The following is a 19439-nucleotide window of genomic DNA, read 5'->3' on the forward strand; positions in this document are numbered from 1 at the left end:
GAATCTTCTAAGCTATTCAAACACATACTTTTAAAACATGAACTTGTCATTCCTGGAGAACACACTTGCATTTGCAGACACACAAAAGCTGAGTGGTATTTGAAATTCTGTGTTCAGAAAATACTACGTGGACCTCCCTGTAGTTAGCTACTCAGTATTCTTTGAACTCTTTTGGGAAGTGGTGCATGTTTCCCATAGTCAGAGAAGTGCCTTATCTCAGCTGTGCTAACCAGAGGGTTATAGTTTAGATGTATATTATTCCATGTGATAGGATTTCTTCCAAGACAGCAGATTGTGATGCAGAGTTATTCCATCCGTGTTTTAGGGATGACTGTGTAGATTGGTTCACAGGGTAACCTAGATGACTTTATCTCCTCTAAATCACTGGATGTCCAAGCCAGGTCATACTGAGAAGAATCCTTCTTGAGCCTGGGTGCATAACAACTGCTCTTTAAATGAGAAAATACCTGCTCCACAGGATAGAGCCTCAGTTGCAGAGGCATAGCTTCAACTGAGGCTTGGGATTAAATCCATTTAGGACGAGTGGGAGGGTTAGATCAAGTGGAATAAAATTCAGGTTTCCTATTAAAGATTCCTCTGAAACTAAAGGTATAAGCTAACACCAATTTTTTTCCACAGTATGGTCTTACTATGCTCAACTGAATCCTTTGCTTTGTCACCAGCCTAATATTTGGAGGCATCACCATTGGGACGGGAATCTTGGGTGTCATTACTGGGGCAGAAGCTGCAAGAAGATTAAGGAAGATAAACAACAAAGCTGATCCTCTGATCTGTGCCACAAGCATGTTCGTTTCTGCTCTGTGTCTCTACATAGCTCTGATGGTGGCCCAGATGAACATCCTTTCCACTTTTGTAAGTGCCAATCTGTCTATCATTAGAAAAATGTCTTCTGGGATCCTGGGGAGATAGGGAAGGAGGACGAGGAGGACAGTGGTGGCTTTTGCAGAATTTTCTGCAATCTTCTAGACCATTAAGGTTTCAGTGACTGGTGACAAGGTGGTCTGCCACCTAAGCACTGTGCGTGTTGCTCTAATACTGCCTGCAGCTGCGGTCTGTCCTATGAGACTTGCATTGCGCATTACTTGGCCCAGTAAAAAGAGCAGTCAGTCAGAACATTATAAATTGGACCTCAGGACCTATAGAGTCCACCCACACTAAAGAAGAGAATAGTAAGCCTATGTAGTTAGCTGCATGAAGCTAGAGTGTCCCTCATCCAAAAATGTAGTTAAAGAAAGTCTGAATCTTATGTTAATTTTTAATGCTATATGACTAATTTAGTATTCTTATTTATTTTTGCTCTCTGAATACTTAAAGATTGGTGTGGTTGTGACTGAACAATATGCACAGTTCTTGCTAAGAATAATTTAGCCATCACCTTCAAAGCCCCAAATCACTAGCTGATCTTCAAAGTCAAGCTTTTGGCAATGCAAACTGAAGTATAAATCACTTAAATTCTGTTCTCAGTAAACAGAAAACCAGAAACTTACTAGGAATGATGAATAGTTCCAAAAACTCCCTGTGAGAGAGAACTGAATGTAAACCTTATTTTAACTATAATCTGCTAACAGCTAGGGAAAGACTTCAAGATTTTTCCTGTGACTCCATAGCCACAATTACCATGATTAACGTAAGTAAGAGGATCCAAGTAAAGTTAATTACAGTAATCAACAGTTCTCTGCAAAAAGGGTACTTTTGCAGGTTTTTTTTCTTCTAAGAATAACACTTATTCAAAGAGGTTTTCCTTTTGACTCCTCAGGAATGTGTATTCCTGTGGAAAAACACCTTTACACCAAGGGAAAAACAAATGGATTTGCATGTCTGAGTGTGTGTACACAAAGCAAAATGTGAAATCGAAGATTATTTTTAGATTCAAGAGTGGAGATCTGAGTGCCAAAAGAATTAGCCATTTTCTTTTTCTGCTTCTCAGGTTACCACATAGTCCTGCTCTGAGTATGTTCTTCAGTTCTTTTTTTGTCATTAAAGATGGAGAACAACACTTTCACTTGCCAGGCTGTGTTAGATGAATGAATCAATATATTGGTTTTGAATTACCAAAATACACCTTTTATTAGGACTGATAAAAGGAAATTTGTTTAAAATCTTTCTCTTCTTGCAAACAGCATTCTGTTTTCTAGCAGTGTGTTATCTGGGAGGAAATTCTGAACTGGAGTAACTGTGTTCCTTAAGTTTCTTCCCATGGGCAGACCAGTTGGTCTTTTAACCAGAGACTTTGCCATTTTGTCTTTTGTTTGATGTGTTTGATACAGGTGTTCCAACATGTAATGTCAACAATGTGCAGTGGTAATAAGTTGTACGTAATCTAAGCACCTGATTCTTCTAGTACTTTCTCCACTACAGCTGCTTAACTATTGCCTTCTCTGGCACCAGCCGTGCCCCTCCTTGCTTTCTAAACAAGATCTGACACTAGACATACTGGTATGAGAATTGGAGTGGCGTGCCAGCTGGTGCATCTAATTTGAAGGTCCCACTGAAACAAATCTTCCATTTGTGTAGGACGCTAGCAGGGAACTGGCTTTCCAGTCACTGTCTACTCAGGCACACTGACGTTAGCAAACCTGTCTCCATCACTTCACAGTGCGGAAGCTACTGAAGCAAAAAAGCATACATGCATCAACGTGCAATTACCGTAATTTCTGTATGGTGCTTTCCACTGTCTTGAGTGGATAATGAAAGGGAACAAGACAGGTTTAATTGGTTATGGCCAAAGCTGGAAGAAATGTTTCAAAGCACAAGAATTCTCAAGATAACCTGGAAATATGGCTGGACTTCCAAGGTTTCTCTTGGGGTAGGTGAACTGAAACGTAATGAGACTTCTCTTTTCTGGACATCCAGTTCTTGATTTCAAAGACTACGTTTAAAAAGACAGAGAAAAATGACCTGGCTTTGTTATCTTGGAGGAGGCTCTGTCTAAATCTGTTCCTGTCTCCAAAACAAGATGAAATATGTGTGCTCTCTGCAGTGCAGCAGGGTCTTTGGAAAGTCATGACTGAACCCTGTGACTGGGAACCTTGGACAATATTTAGTGTTGCAGTAACTTGGATCTAACCAGACTTATCTTTTATGATAATGCTGTATCAGGATGCAGTCTTGACCTGTAACTTGCCTTTGAAGGAGGCATTCTGCAGCTCTTGTCTCTGATACACCTGCCTGGTGTGGTTCTTTTCAAAAAGATGGAAATAAGTGATCACATATGGTCCAGCCATACTGATTCCCTATTTTGTTGTTGAGGCATGTGACTGTTTAAAAGCAGAATGCGTGTTTGGCACTGACATTTATTACAATCTAGTTGTCTTCATATTAGCTTTAGGTATGAATGTAAGAAGTCATCTACAATGCAAAATCCCCTTAAAATTTGGGGTGTTATTCTGGTTTTATCCTTTGGAGACCAACTTTAAGTGTTGTCTGTTAAAAAAGCTGGGGATCCTGGAGAAGGTGGCAGCAATAAAATACGACGTTTCACTCTTTTCTAGGTACACTTAGCAGATTAGAATGGGTATGCCACAAACATGATTGCATAAATTTAATGGAAAACTTTTCTATATTAATTTAAAATAAGAACTTGAGACAGTGTGAATAATATTGAGAGATGGTAGGAACAGAAGCATACACTTTAAATAGAGCATTGCTCTATTGTTTTCCTGCCATCCTCAGCCCTTCTCCCTAACAAAGTACAGCACTTAGAGGATGTCTCCACCTGTTTTGGGAAAAGATCATACAACTCTCTCTTCTTTATTGATAGCAGTTGTTCTGCAATTGGATGGCTTGGTATGCCAGCTATTCAACCATATTGCATTTATTCTGCATGAGAAAGTATAAAATTGATATTGGATTTAGACAGAATACCTTGATAAAATCCATAGAATAATTTATTACCTTCCAAAAATGTCTGGGTTAAATTTTTCTGGTGATCCTACAACTGTAATCCACACAAGACCTTAGGAAATAAAAGAAAAGCTAACAAAGTTATGTCTCTAATGTTAACACAATTTTGTGTGAAATAATTACGCTATGGAATATGAGGCCTTAGCCACCGAGTATGACATTTTCTTATAATGGATAATTTTTCATCAATTTCTATTCCTTCAAACTCTAGGTTGAGAGCACAAGTTGTTTCCTAAAGATGAATTTTACTTTCTTTTCTTGCACTAGGCATGACATGCTCTTGTTCTTAGGGGCTTATAGAAACTAAATAACTTGGAGAAAGCATGAAGAGAAAGAAAAACTGGAAACAACACTTTACAAGTGCTAAACATTACAAGATTCCTATAAGGGAGATAGAACAATCTCTCATTTGATGTATAAAGGCAGATAGTCATCTATTCCGTTGATGATATGTAGGAACAGTTTGGAAGTTCCGACTTCCAGAACACTCTGCTCTAACTGTTGTATTTGCATCTTGTTATATCTGAAGTATCAGCCAGGATTTAAATAAAACTCTTTGTTCTTTGTCTCCTTCCTGTTTCACTTTAATGTGCACTATCTCTTGCTAGCTATGGCACAACTGACAGAAGTTACAGAAGTTCATGCCATTATCGCTGTATAGCAGGATTCAACTGCACTTCTGCATTTGCCTATAATTCCTCTGTGACTACTGCTTTGACCACTTCACAGGCTGCAATTCTAAGTTAAGCAATAGCACATTTAAAGTTTATTTGTATGAAATCAGGGAAAAAAAAGAAAGGAAGGTCCTTGATGAATTTGGATCTTCAAGAGATTTCAGAGTATTAGCTTGAAATAAGACAATGAAGGGCTAATATTTGCTGGTGGCTGCAAGTTTTGATATTGATAGTCCTTATTGCCAGGTGGCCTGGCAAAAAGTTGAACTGTGTTATATTGCTACCCGTGTTAATGTTTCATTTTGTGTTTGGCCAGAAGTTCTCTAGTAAACGGTGTGTCGCCTTCCACCTAAGAGTGGCATGTAGCATGGTTTCTGTACTCTATAGGCTGTTATTGCAACATTTGTGGAACTGAAGAAGAATGATTGCATTCTGCCTCTTGCAAGGTCAAGGTCTGCAAAGGTTGTATCAGTGGAAAGACTTTGACAGTGGGACGCATAAATCCAAGAGCTAAGACATAGGCAAGGTGTACGTGAAACGAGTGATATTTGTTATAAAACTTAGAGAAAAGCAATTATGTATGGAGGAATAGATTCAGCTGCAAATTAGAAAACCTATAGAAAGCATTTTAAAGGAAAAGATGTCTGGATAAAGGTCTATACTAAATAACTCTGTACTTCAAGGAACTTTTTCTCCAGACTCGTTTGGAGAAGAAAACACAGGAACAGTACAGGCAAGAAACACAGAGGAGGTAGGAATATCATAGGGAGATTCATAGTAGTTTTGGTTCTTCTTAGGAGAATGTAAGCTACCCCTCTGAAAACATCTGATAGTTTGCCACTGTGCCTTTCTTAGGACTGCATTTTCATCAACAAAATACAACATCTTGGCCAAGACCTTACCGAACAAGATGCTGGCACCTGTTGTTATAATGGATTTTATTTCCTAGGTGCCATCTGACTTTGTGGCCTGTGTCACTAAATAGATTCTGCCTTCTAGAAATGCTCCAGCTTAATAGTGTAGCTTTAATGTTTTCCTCAAGTGTCGGTTAGTCTGTATAGCCCGCTTAAATCTATGTCAAGGGCTTGCTGAAAGGGTTAATCTTTTCTAAGACCACAGGTGTAAGAACCGTTGGGGGCCCTACCCCTTTTCCTGATGGCTGGGTCTCCATCTGTGATGAATTAGGGAATTCCCACAGGGCACTAAGGCTTTGAGGCTGCCTGTCTCTTGGAGTCCATTTCATTTTGGAAGTTATCTCTGAAGGAGCCTGTAAGAGTACTTGTACTGGCATAGAGATGTTCTGTTGGTTTCATGTGGAAACCCGAGCAAAGGGAGATCTTTGAGCACTTTTTAAACCTGTGCTGAATGTTTCTCTTCAGAGGCTCCTGCTTTCCTCTTCTTGGATTCAGCAGTTCATTACAGTTTATTTGGGAGGGTGGTATATGTTTCCTATTTTGGCTCTTCTGCTGAGGATTTGTGACACAAAGCAACCCACATACCTTCTCTGGTTCCTTTCCCCCTTTTAAGACAAAGTTAGTGTTTGTAAGCATAGACAGAGATGTTTAATTTATAAGTAGATGGGTGGGTACAACAACTCTTACATAGATGAGCATAGTCAGTAAGCCTGCCTTCGTCTTCACAAAAAAGAAGGTCATGCAGTATGTATAATCACTGCTTTCTTCTTTTTGCAGATTTTTATTGCATTTGGAGAACTGTTTTTATCTGTAAACTGGGCTGTTGTGACAGACATACTGTTGGTAAGTGCTTGTGAAACTATTTCCTTATTTCGAGTTTTTCAACTTTTCTCAACATAATGTTGTTCATAAGCCTGCATCTTGGTGGCCACAAGGACTTCCACCTTCTAGGAAGAGAAGAATGAACGCTTATGAAGAATACCCTTATTGGTACCCTTGCTAACGTTAGGGATGTAATCACATGCCACAATGTACTGCTGTGCAAAGGTGCCAGTAACAACATAGATATGGTGGTGCAGTAGTTCAAGTTCATTGTAAGCCCGGAAAGGAGATGTACTGATTTGGATGAAACTCATGCAAGTGGAACTATCTAGTGCTTCTGGTACACTCACTAGTTTGGATTTTCTGTACAGCTCTGTGTTGTTGGATGTCTGCCAGAAAATGGTCTGCACCAGAAAGAGGGTCACTTTCTGTCTATAATCAGAGATTTTCTATTTGTGCTCCAAAGTCTTGAAAAGATGATCCAAATTAAGAGAAAGTCAATATTCTGTAGGCTGAAGTTAGTGAATCCGTTACAGTTCATCATTCTGTGAACTATTACAAGTTCCTTTATTCCAGAATACAGTACAGATAAATTCCAGCACTTGCAAGTCAAATTCATAAGTGGTGCCACACTGCCAAAGTGTTAGGCAAGCAGTGATGCTTATGTGACTCTTGGGGATTCCAGGACTGACACCACAAGCCCAAAGAATAGCAGTGCATTACTGCATTTGAATTCTGTTATCAGTAACTCTCTTCAGAAAGGAGTGATGTGAAAAGCACACATCTTGTGGCACAGTTAGTCTAGATATCAATGAGGAGCTAGTTCTTTTTATCATTGCAAAGGCTTTTAGGGTTAGTAACTTTTCAGTGTACTTGAGTTTTTACTCAAAGGAAAAATTTGGCAACCTTTGGTTTATGCTGTAGCTCCACAGTCACTGATCAGTGTCTGCGTAAAACATGGGAGGGAATTGTTGTTACTATCACTGAACTATGCAGATCATCACAGTCTTATGAAGTAGTTTATATGACTTTTTTTTTTTTTTAAATTCCATAGTATGAACACGCTGAATGTAGTTTATCAGTCAAATAAGCAAGGAAATGATCTGCCCTGTTCATATCTAGTAATCAGACTGCAGAAAGCTGATTTAAGTACCAAAGCCAGAGCTATTAAAATGATTGACAGTCCTTTTGTTGTTACCCATGGGCATAAAACAAAGCGTTTGAATTGGCACTATCCTTTTCTACAAAGACACAGACTCTCTACTTTGGAGAATCTGCTTCTGTGGGATCCATGTGTTGCAGAACAGTGGGTGTGACTGTAACCCAAACATTTCAAGTGGGATGCTACCTGAGGGACAGAGATTGTCGAGACAAGTGTGGCACAGGCAAAATGCTGATGCAGCTGGTACTGACAGAAAGAAAAGCAGGTAAATTGTGTAGACATCAGAACAAATGAGGGAAGACACAAAGGTAAGGGCAAAGCAGAACAGAAATCTCTGACTGTTTCCCACCCTCTGGCTGAAGAGATCCTAAGCAAGAGTCACGTGAGCATTTTCCATTTTATGTAATAGTTTTTCATTCTAAGGGAGCTCAAATCTATTTGCAGATTGCTACTGTAAACTCCACTGCCATAATAAATCTTTCATATAAGAACCACAGTGACTTCATTAATATGTAGCACACCATACAGTGATGCACAATAACATGTCACGAGTTTAGGACAGTAAAGAGAACTTGCAGCCTGTGGCTCATGTGGAACACGGTTGCCTACAAAGCTGTCATTGCTTGCTACCACAGGAATTGAAAATTTACAAATGAGATTGCTGTCAGTATGGTCTTAGTTGCTCAGATATACAACTTGCTTGGTAGTCCTAACAGCCAACTAAAAACAACTGGTAGAAAAGCTGAGCAGAGATAAAAGTATCTGTATTATAGTCTTCCATGTAAAAGGGTGTGAAAGTATATAGCCAAATGCTGAGCAACGTCTAGTGACAAAAGGACCTCGCTGTGAAGCACTACAGAATTCTCCTTCCACTGACTTGACCGTGCCTTGTTGACATGAGCCTGTTTATCCTCACACTTCATAGCTTGAAGAATCTTTCTTTACATTCTGATTGAGATGAAGGAATGAAACAACTTGTATTTCATGGTTCTTCAACAAAGCACTGCTGATATTGACTATTGCATTATGTTCTCACGTTACTGTTTCATGGTACTGCTCACTACATGACAGTTTTCTGCACTCTGGAATTTTAATTAAAAAAAAATAAAATTGCAGTCAGTATTAGTGAATTGGTTGCCTGCTTGAAACATCAGCCAGCAGCAAGAGGGTTTTGTTTCTTCTTTGACTGTCAAAGAATGGTCAGAAACAATTATCCTATGAGACAAGAGCTGTAGCCTTGAAGCAGTGAATAGGTGCAGAAAAACTATCACTAGTCCAAAATGAAATTTTTTATTAGCTTCTATTTCAGTTTATTTTGAGATTGCTGGGTTTTTGCAACATTCTTTTTACAACAGTTGAGGCACCATTGAAGGATTTTTAATGTTTCTCAATTTACTTTTCTTTGAACTCCTACATCTGCATTTCAATTCTCTTCTCTGTCATTGTTAAAGAGGAAGGTGACATTGCTGAGTTAGATACTGTTGATAAATAATGGGGAAAGTAACACAGGTGATTACTGTCAGCTCTTTCCTTCAGTTCCTTTCTGAACCCAAACTGCAAAGTTTGCAAGGACCTGTGCTTTCATTCAGTTCAATCACCCAGGTCTCAGCTTGCTTTGGGAATGCTGCATCATATTGCAGCCTGCAGGAAGTCTGTTGGGAGCATTGCCATATCCTGGATACATGTAAATCCAGAAAAGGAGAAGTTCTTGTCTCCCGAGTGACTGACACCCCTCATTTGTATTTATTTTAGAATCTTTTGGGTTTAGGTACAAGCAATATTGCATCAACTGGCAACAAGTGGGAGGGTGAAAAGTTTGGTGGAGCAGAGCTCTGGAGTGGTGTGTTCCCCCTGAGAGCAGACATTCAGTGTATTACCATGAATGTGCTTCGGGTTGGATCTGTTGAATTCTAAATGTTACTAATTGTTTTATCAGAAAAATGATGGAATTCAGCTGAATTTGTGGATGTCTGCTTGTTCATTGGCAATCTCAGTTGGGAGTTGTGTTTCATCCTGCTGAAAACCCATGGGTTCAGTGTATTACTTTGCCTGAACGGTGCCACAGATAATGACAGTAATTTCTCTTTTTGCATTGTTTCCCAGGTGAACTGGTAGGATATCTGATCATGTGGCTGGATTTGCTAATGCATGTTCTTATTTTGCCATGAAAATGACTTTTCTTTCTTCCCACATGGCACTACTAGCCACACAATGTAGCTAGGAATTCATTTATCCTGTGACCTGTGGAGCTGAAGACAAAGGAAGATGCTGACTGAATGATAAGGATTTTCTTCCTTTGTGGCTAATACATCAAGATGCATTGCATGTAGCAACCTTTGTGCCTCTTATTCAGCTGTAAACATGGAGGTATCATCTACTGTTCAACTACAGTCATAATGTGCAAGTGGAGAAGTGCTGTATCTGCCTTGCTTACAATATGCTGGCATACTGGGAGGCTGTACATGGAGTGTACCTTATGAATTATGTTTGCCATCTGTGAGGTAATGGGACTCTGTCTTTTAGGTTTTTGGTGGCTAATAGCATAGGAGATGCTGGAACTAGAAGTTAATATGGGTTTGGGAAGGCTACCAACATGTCCCCATCTTTGTTTGGAAGTGCCCTGGGAGATATAGGAGCATTTACCAGCCTGTCTGTTCCATCTGCTTTTTTAGCTGACAACTCTGTCACATAATCTGCAGGAGAATCTCTAAAACCTCCAAGAGACAGCACGACAGAGTTAGCAAACTATATCTTTTTGGGGCACCCTGGTTATCTGTCAAGGCATCTGGACTGGGATCTCCTAGGAGATGACAGTGTGTAGGTTGTCATCTGCATCGCTGACACTGCATGGGTAACTGGGCAGTCACTGTGGACAGGCAGGATGCTATGGCTATTTCAAAGTCCCTGTTTGTGGGAGTGTTTGGTTTCTTCTTTTCCTAGTGAATCCTACAGTGCCTTGAGCTTTTGCTTATGATTTCCATTGTGCAGAGGAACCTGAGTAATAGCACAGGCAGAGTTTGTATGAGCCTCGTAATATAGGAAACCTCCTATCCTTCTCTTCCATTTTTCTTGTTACAGCTTGTCATGTGTCTCTTGTAGTTACAGATATGACATATTAAATCAATGTGGTAAGGAAGTGGTGCAGGGCACCGAGAAAGCAGAATTGCATTTATCTTTTCTCATGCCTGCAATGCCCACAATGTATTAAGTGCATAACAATATTTGATTTGTATTTCTCAAACACAGCCTGTCAGTATCAATAAAAGTGAGGAAATCTGAGTCTGGGACAGATGACATGATATCCTTGGAGAGCCAAGAACGGACAGTCTCCAGTCTCGTACAGTCTGTCATAGCAAGGTCTACTTCCCAAGCTCAGAATTTTCTACTGTAGTTTCTTTATCTCTCTTTCTGTACAAGAGTCTGTACCCAAAGTGCAGATGCTCAACTGGTACTCCAGGCAGGTTCTGAGAGAAAACAAAACTTGGGTAGACTGCATGCCATTAGTCTAGGCCAAAGTGTGCCATGACCACAGTGAGGAGGAGCTGTTGGACTGCTCCTTCATCCCATGGATGACAAAGATTTCAGCTTCCAGATCAGCCGGTTTGACATAACTCTGTTCTTACACTGGCAGGGGACTGGATGCAGTGTGATGGCAATATGACATTAAAGTGGTTTTCTGTAACTCTGAAGAGATCTCCAAGACATCCCTGTTTTAATATTTACTGTTCTTGAAGAACTCTATCTAAATATTCCTAATGAAAAATAGATGTTCCACCCGTGGTTAGAAATACCTACTTTGGAGAGACTAGGAATGGAAAGGGATACCAGCTAGCTGTGTGTGTACAAAGTAAGGAAGGAGGTTGTGACTTTCAGTAAAACTGCATTGTATAGAGTACTCTTACTGGGTGCAAAGATGCTGTTTTAAGGTGTTGAGTGATTTGTGTATCCAAATTTGTGGCCACTTCTGGCTAAGAGGGGCACTGCCAATGTGGTCTGATTCTTTACTGAAACTGGTTGCGATATGGGGTAAGCAGCACGAAAAGGCTCCCGCTGAATGAGTTATATGAGCTCTTGAGAAACTCCCTCTATGAACAGAGGAAATTTGGCTGTAGAAAAAAGGATGTCACTGCTCATTGCTGTGTTTCTGGCATTCCAGTAGGGTGTAAGGCATGTTACTGCTTAGAAAACCCTGCCTACAAGAAGGGTTTACTAGGCAGAGATAAGAGGACAGATAGCCAAGTTGGCTATAATTTTGGTAATTGTGTTGGGGGAAATCTATTTTCTTTCTCATTTTAGATCAAATGCTCTGTTAAATCTAAATGGAATTCATAGCCTCACTTCCTGAGGAAACAAGACTTACTACAGTCTGTCACTGCTTTGTCTTTAAGTTTTGAAACCATGGAAAAGAGTTAGACACCTCAGGAAGACCCAAGTTCCTACAAGCCTTGTGAAAATAGGTGACCTGGCTGAGAAAAATTATCCAAATTGGCATCCCCCAGAAGAGCTGCAGTTTAGGGAAAGACTCTGCAGCACATACATCTTGTCAAACATGACAGAAAATGGTAGAAATAGGTTTGCGAGAGAGAGACGTAAAGCATGAAAACCATAGCAATGGAAAAAGCTTGGCATGATACTTAAACCACAAGATGTAAATCATGCATTATTCTGTGAATGGGTTTTTATCAAAATAATGGTTTTTAGGTGTTTTGATTCTGTATGTGCTCCAATCTTCATACCAAGAATGTATGTCATGCTAGCTCTGGCAGATGGGGGCCTGCAAGAGGGAAAGGAATGCAGTGCTACAGAATCCTCTGTCAATCCGCCCCTGAATGCAAGCCATTACACTAATACAGCTTATTGTCCTTCCTGTTTCTGCATCTGTGTTATGGATCTGTAGTTTCAGTACAGTTTAAATGCTGTGACTTACTGGTATGTACAGGTCCTGACTGCATGTGCTCCTGAAGTATTTTTTGCTCTCGTTCTCACAAGAGTAATTAACCTCAGTGTCTTGGACAATGTTGCTTCCTTACCCACCTGCTTTAGTGTCCATTAATGCAGTTCCACTCACCCTAAAGATGTGGCATTAATGTTGCTATTGTGATACAGCTACATAGAATCATAGAATCATTTAGGTTGGAAAAGACCTTTAAGGTCATTGAATCCAACCATCAACCCAACACCACCATGCCCACTAACCATGTCCTGAAGTGCCACGTCTACACATTTTTAGAACATCTCCAGGGATGGTGATTCCATCACTTCCCTGGGCAGCCTGTTCCAATGCCTGACAACTCTTTCAGTAAAGAATTTTTTTCTAATATCCAGTCTAAACCTCCCCTGGCACAACTGGAGGCCATTTCCTCCCATCCTATCAGTAGTTACTCGATAGAAGAGATCAGTACCCACCTCACTACAACCTCCTTTCAGGTACTTGTAGAGAGCAATAAGGTCTCCCCTCAGCCTCCTTTTCTCCAGACTGAACAGCCCCAGCTCCCTCAGCCGGTTCCTCATAAGACTTGTGCTCCAGGCCCCTCACCAGCTTTGTTGCCCTTCTCTGGACACGCTCCAGCACCTCAATGTCTATCCTGTAGTGAAAGGCCCAAAACTGAACACCGTACTCAAGGTGTGGCCTCACCAGTGCCGAGTACAGGGGAAGTACATCTTAGTGCTAGGTAAATATTTTTTAATCTAGTATTTTGAGGCCTCTTTAAACACAAAGAATGGTAATATAACTACATGTTAAATGTGAGAGTGGATCTTTTTTTTCTTCTAAACCCAACTTGCCATGCGTGTTAGTGTTTCCTTAAAGGTGTCTATAGAGCCACAATATAGTTTATATACCTTGAGTTTGTCTCTTGGTAAAACACCAGTCACCCTATTAATTAGTGTTTGAGACACCCTAAGTGATGTTCAGATCAGTTTCCAAAAAAATCAAGTTGGGGGGTAGAAGACTGGGAGAATATTCAGCATTTTGTCTCTGATATGAGCAAGTGGTTGGAAAACAAATGGATGAAGGTTTAAAATTGCTTCTGTCTCATTCTGACTGTGAATGCTTTTGTGTAAATGTATTATCGAAAGAGAGAGACACAAATTATATAGAATCATACTTTACTTCTTCAGGCACAGTTGATCTTCAGCAGCACAGACATAAAGCCCTTATTACCCCCAAATGACTATATTTCATTTTAAATAATAGTTCTAATCTATGGGATGCTTTGCTGTGTTCTGGATGTGCACCGCATCTTCTTCAACTTGTTATTTAAACTGTGTGCACTCAAAAGCATAATCATTTTGAGGTATTGTTACTAGACTAGCTATATCTCAGGTGCTATCCAGTTACAAGCAGCAAACTTCTGCCATCAGAGCTACCATCAAAGCACCATCAGCCCCCTTCTGGTCTGCCAGGTTGAGTCCCCTCCCTCTGTCTTCACACGGTCTGCCAGATCTCAGCTGACATCCTTTATGGCCATGGCAGCTACCTCAGGTTCCAGGTACCCCAGTTTCCCCCCAGCAGTCTAGACCATGCCTGCTGCCACAGTGTCATAAGAGATTTTTCTCAGAGGCTGTCAGTGCTGAATCTCCTTATTAGTAAATCAGTATGACTGCAAGGGTTACTGGCTGGAGGTTTCTGTTAGTTGAGTGGCCAAGTGAATCTGTACAAGCTGCTGTGAGTCTATAAATGGAGGCAGGGGAGTCATGTTTTTCCTACTTTATAGGGATTCCCCCTTGTGTGTTGCTTTCTTGAATTGTTTTATCCTCAGCAAAACATCCAGTGTACTCTTTTGCTCAGAATAACTTCTCTGTGTCCAAACTTGTAAACAATGCTTGATTATTAAATATATAAAAATGAATATATTAATCTCTCTAGAATTTTATATAAGTAGTTGGCCATTCATGATAATCACTCTATTAATATTCATTTTCTTGTGGGTTGTGTTTTGTTTCAGTATGTTGTGACACCAAGACGGCAGTCTACAGCTATTGCCCTGCAGATTTTGGTGAGCCATTTGCTGGGAGATGCAGGCAGCCCATATCTCATTGGGATTGTAAGTGAATTTTCTGCTTATTGTGTTTCCTTAGGGTAAAACTTTTAGAATCTGGAAGACAGACTCTCACAGATTGTAGACGCTTCCTGGTCCAAAATTAGAAATTACTCAAATTGGTGGCCTTGGTACTAGAATACAGAAAGACATTTTTCTGAACATTTTTACGTGCATGCAACTTCTGGTCCTGTGACACTGCAGGTATGTAGAATATAATTCTATACCTGTAGGTGTGAGTAGTTCCATGCAGTGTGTAAAAATTTATTTTGATTTAAAATTTGCAAACTCATAAATTTTTGAAGGGATACGTTTTTGTACTTGGATTTAAGCACTTTCTGCTAAGTTTGTGAGGAGTTTCATGGAAATTAATCAAATACCATTTTATATCTTGAAACCTAAAACTCTTAATTCAAATCTTAAGGTTTGAAATCTTGCTATTAGTCAATACTCTCTTGAAAATCAGAACAAGAGTGACTGCAATGGTTGCCTTTTGATACTATTTGGCATTCAAAGCTCTGGCCTCAAAGTACCTTAACCTTGGATTCCCATATTGCTTGAGAACTTATTTCTCTGCCTTTCCTACATTTACTTGATCTTAGATGCTTCTGGACAAAGCAGCCTAGTACTGTTTTCTCCTTGCAGTTCAACTGGTTTAGTTCCGGTGGATGATCTCTGTCAGTGTTGTTTCACTCCTTCATTATTTTTGATTTAACACACAGTAATTCTGCACACAGTAGCTAACCGATCACCCACTTTGATTTTTCTGCTTTACTGGATGTGGGAGACAGAGTGAGTTGTTGTTGTTGTTTTAAAGTTTTGTTTATATGGAAGTTTATTTTCAGAAGTTCACCTCAGGTTTATCTGTTCTTTCTTTGTCACATGTTAACAGTGTTAGGGTTAGACAGGGCCAGACAGAAATGTCCGAGTGTGCTGTGCCTGAAGGTGCAGCTGCTGCTGGTCCAGCCAGACAGGAGATTCCCCTTGTTCTCAACTGGGTGAAAACTGGAGTCTCAACCATGCAATCTGTCTGGCAGAGAAGACAGCCATCTCTCACTGAGAGATTCCTCCTGCTGGCTTTCTTTTTCTGGCAAATGAAGAGACCACTTTGCTTATTGGTGTGTATTAGGAAACTACTGCCCTTGCACAGATTTGGCTGTATGCATGGGGAAACATAATAACCGACATCCCTGTGTCATGAAAAATGGCTGATATGACATGCAAAAATGGGAGGTATCTTAAAAGCTGAAATATGTCTTGTGCATTCTCCCTTTGACTCTTCTATAGATTTATGCTTCCTGCCTGAAAGATGGAAGAAGTTTGTATCTCTTACCCGCAGTTCTTTGCCATCTTTGAGGCACAGAAAGAATTGAGGCTTCCTGCTGGATGTGCTGCTGCATCCTGCTAGTAACTGTGTGCAGAATACTTCTTATGCAGTACCTTGCATGCAGTGCCTTAAATAGCAGCTAATTGAAAAGTGTGAAGACAAAAAAAGCTTATCCAGATGAGATTAGCCTCAGGTAACCTTGCAACTTTGCAACGAACAGAGACAATAAATCCAGGAATAAAACTGCTATATGTCCAAGTGGGGTCCTATGCAATGAGCACAACATTGTCTTCTGGAATGCTTTTTTGAACCAATATACCAATGCTGCCCATGTCCTCTGTTGATTAAATACCGAATCTTCTGCATTCATGTCTTGCTATTGTTTGCTAACCTGCTTCAGCTAGCCCTTTAGCTTAAAAACTGTCTGGAGAGTCAGAGAATAGTCTTTTTCAGAGTTTTTCTTCCCTCTGCACTCCAGGGATTTTCTTATTAAGCATTTTAAAATTAAATGCAGTAGGTTTCTATTTTGGCCATTATGCTTACTGTGGTCCCTAAGTGCCCATTGAGAGTTGATCATGCTCTTATCTGCCTAAACTGTCATAAAAAATCATACTAAACCCAGCGAAGGTTGAAGAGTCTCACATTTGTGTATTTCAAGTCACATAGCATATTCTAACCATCAAGAACAAATGTGGGAATAAAAATGACTGTATTCAACATTCATCTTTTTGTTTATGCTAAGAAGAGTTTTTTAAGTTCCTGGGTTAAGTGTTGTGTCTTATTGAGTTTCTTGAAATTAGCTTTTCTTTCTGTCTACAAAAATAAAATCCATGTGTATAATTTATAGCTTTTACAACCTCATCCTCCAGCCAGTGCAAAAAGCAGCTGCTTGGTATCTTCTTCCCAGTTCCCCATAATGTCACTCCATGACTCCTCAAATGCCTTTTGGCTCAAAAGTAGACTCCACTCTTGTCTCAAATGAATTTCCACCTCTTCCCTTTTTAATGAGTGTTGCTGCTTGTGCCTGTATTGATGCTAACCCCCTGTTTCTGTCCATTTGATGCTGATTAGGAAGGTATAAAGTTATCGAATAACATCAAGAAATTATAAAGGTCATTGCCAAATGTCTGTTCTGTGCTAGCTATCTGGAGATGGACTAGAAAATGGTAAAATGAGTTAATGTTTGCCAAACATTACAAATATTGGTTGCAGTATTTCCTACTCTTGTGACCGGAGGCACTGAAGGTATAAAAGAACATAAGCTTCCTTGGCCAAATGGAAGCTGGACAGCAGTGAAGTACAGCTGTATTGGGTAGTGGGTGTGACAAACTCTGGTAGCAGACTTTTCAACCCTATCTGCCTAATTTTATTCTTTTCAAGGATCACACCATAAACAATCTGTTTAAACCAAGAGAGGAGAATGATGTTATCCCAGATTAATGACAGCCTTGTTCACTCCCTAGATCTCCAATGCTATCCAGGCCAAGAATGCTTATTCATTCCAGTGGAGTTTCTGGAGCATGCAGTACAGCTTTATCGTGTGTGCTTTTGTTGGTGTCTTTGGAGGAGGTTTTTTCCTCCTGACATCTTTCTACATTGAGGAAGATCGTAAAGAAGCGGAGAGGCTTTGAGGTTTATATATATCTTTATAACTTTTAAACCTGTATCTGATTGCTTTCCTGTTAGTACACTAGCCATGATATCAGCTCTGTAAAGTTAAAACACAAATGTCTGCATTATGTTAGTACCACATTAGTTTCTATAAAAGAAATAAAGGCAAAATCCCAGCAAAGTCTCAGATGAAACAAACCTCCCATATTGAGCAAAGCAGACTGCAGAACACACAAGGATCAGGGAAGTGCTATTAGTGACATCTTCAAAATGCTGCAGTATATGGAGGTAATAAAAATAGCTTTACTGTAATGCACCACTACAGATTTCATGGAAGGTGCAGTTCTTTTTCTACTCTGGTCTTTCTGAGCTGAGTAGAACCAGTCCTAGCTCTCTGTAATACTGCTCCCTCTTCCCTGAAAAAAGTCATATGCAAAGCATAAAAGACTTAAAGAAAACTTGTTGGATTGGACAGAACACTGTCCTCAATCACCTAGATTCTTACAACTTCCTTCTGCTCTGACTTGGTTTTCTAGGTACCAGAAATGAATGCTGTCTTTCAAATGAAGATGAACTCGGGGGCAAGATTTGCAAAGAAGAAAAGAACGTCCTCCCCTTTTTCTTTCCTTTTTGTTTAATGAGATACAGCTAGAGAAAAGGCCAAATAACAATTTCTCCATATGGCAGAAAATCCTGCATACTGACTTTTTCGGATGCTTTTGACTGTGAGTCAAAAATTGCTACTGCATTGGCATATGGCAACCCTCCCCCATCTGCAAAACACACACAAGTATTCTGTGGAGCTGGGGAGCTCCAGAAGGCAGTGTATGGAGCTGTCACAGGCATGACTGCTAACCTAAACAAGACAGTAGCATTTAAGGCAGAATGTCTCATGGAGATTAGGAAGGGAGGCCTATGAATTCTCAGCAGGATAATATTTGCCTGTAGAATTTGGAAAATATAGATAGTACAAAAAGTGTTTTCAGTTGTCTGAAATGACCGAAAGCAGAAACTATAAAAATCAGTGTCAAATTCAAGAGTGGGGGGTTGTGATCATTTTATATGTAATATTTTAACGGCCTCTTTCTAATCCTTTGAGGCTCTTCAGCATATCCTCAGGCCTTGGGTAAGTATCTCCTCTCATGAGTGAACAGTAGTAGCTGTAGAACCACTTAAATATAACTATCCATTTGCGCTCTTATCTCTGAAGTGCGTAAGACTTTGGATGTGGTATCTGTTGTCATAATATCATGCCAGGTGCCAAACAGGACTTGATTAGTGTAGCCAGCTTTCATTGTTTGATGTGGTGCAGTTCCCAGCAGCACTTGAAAGTCAAAGCCTGAGGAAGATATTAGCAAGTGAATTGTGAAGTATTATGAATCTTGCCTGATTCTCCGAGTAAATCATAAGGATCATAAAGCAAAATATTTCTGTAATGACTGTGAATATCGAATGTTATTATAAATGGAATAATTCAGCAACTGCAGATTTTTGTTTGTCCCTCTACCTCCCTCATTTTAAAAAAAAAATCTGTTCTGAAACCTGACTTAAACCCAGGTAGTGAAATTTGGCCAGAGCTTATGCCATTATGAGAAATAATAGAGAAGCTTTTTTGTGATGCTCAGTAAGAGTGTAATAATTGTTGTAATAATTAAAATAAAAGTTGGTATTCTGAGAGACTGAGCAACTTTTTCTGGTTGTAAAAACTAGCCAAAGCCATTATACCATTGACTTTTTTGGAAATTCATGTGGTGCCAGAGAACTCATGTCCAACAAGGGGTTTTTACTATTGGATATGGATGCATCAGCTTGTAGGGGTGCTAAGTGTCTTAACATTTTTCAGGCTATTTTTTAAGCTACCTGGTAGCAATGTTTGGTGTGAAACCTCTTGCTTATGTTCGGCAGACCTGGTGAAATTTGTAGCATTTGTCTTCCAGCTAGAGGGAGAACAATTCACTTTGCACC

General features: G+C 39.8%; 1 protein-coding gene across 3 annotated transcripts in view; it reads left to right on the top strand.

Annotated features, from left to right (window-relative positions):
- Positions 1-19157, top strand: part of LOC126039213 (protein spinster homolog 3-like) — a 31068-nt gene extending 11911 nt beyond the window's left edge. For all 3 annotated transcript variants that reach the window (XM_049801996.1, XM_049801997.1, XM_049801998.1), the window contains 5 exons: positions 684-873; positions 6290-6355; positions 14444-14542; positions 17327-17495; positions 18011-19157. In XM_049801996.1, the coding sequence (XP_049657953.1) occupies positions 684-873; positions 6290-6355; positions 14444-14542; positions 17327-17494 (523 nt within the window). In that variant the 3' untranslated portion in view covers position 17495; positions 18011-19157. The remainder of the gene's footprint in view (positions 1-683; positions 874-6289; positions 6356-14443; positions 14543-17326; positions 17496-18010) is intronic.
- The last annotated feature ends 282 nt before the right edge of the window (positions 19158-19439 follow it).

The sequence above is a fragment of the Accipiter gentilis genome, chromosome 6 (assembly GCF_929443795.1).
Source record: "Accipiter gentilis chromosome 6, bAccGen1.1, whole genome shotgun sequence".
In the NCBI taxonomy this organism is placed as follows: domain Eukaryota; kingdom Metazoa; phylum Chordata; class Aves; order Accipitriformes; family Accipitridae; genus Astur; species Astur gentilis.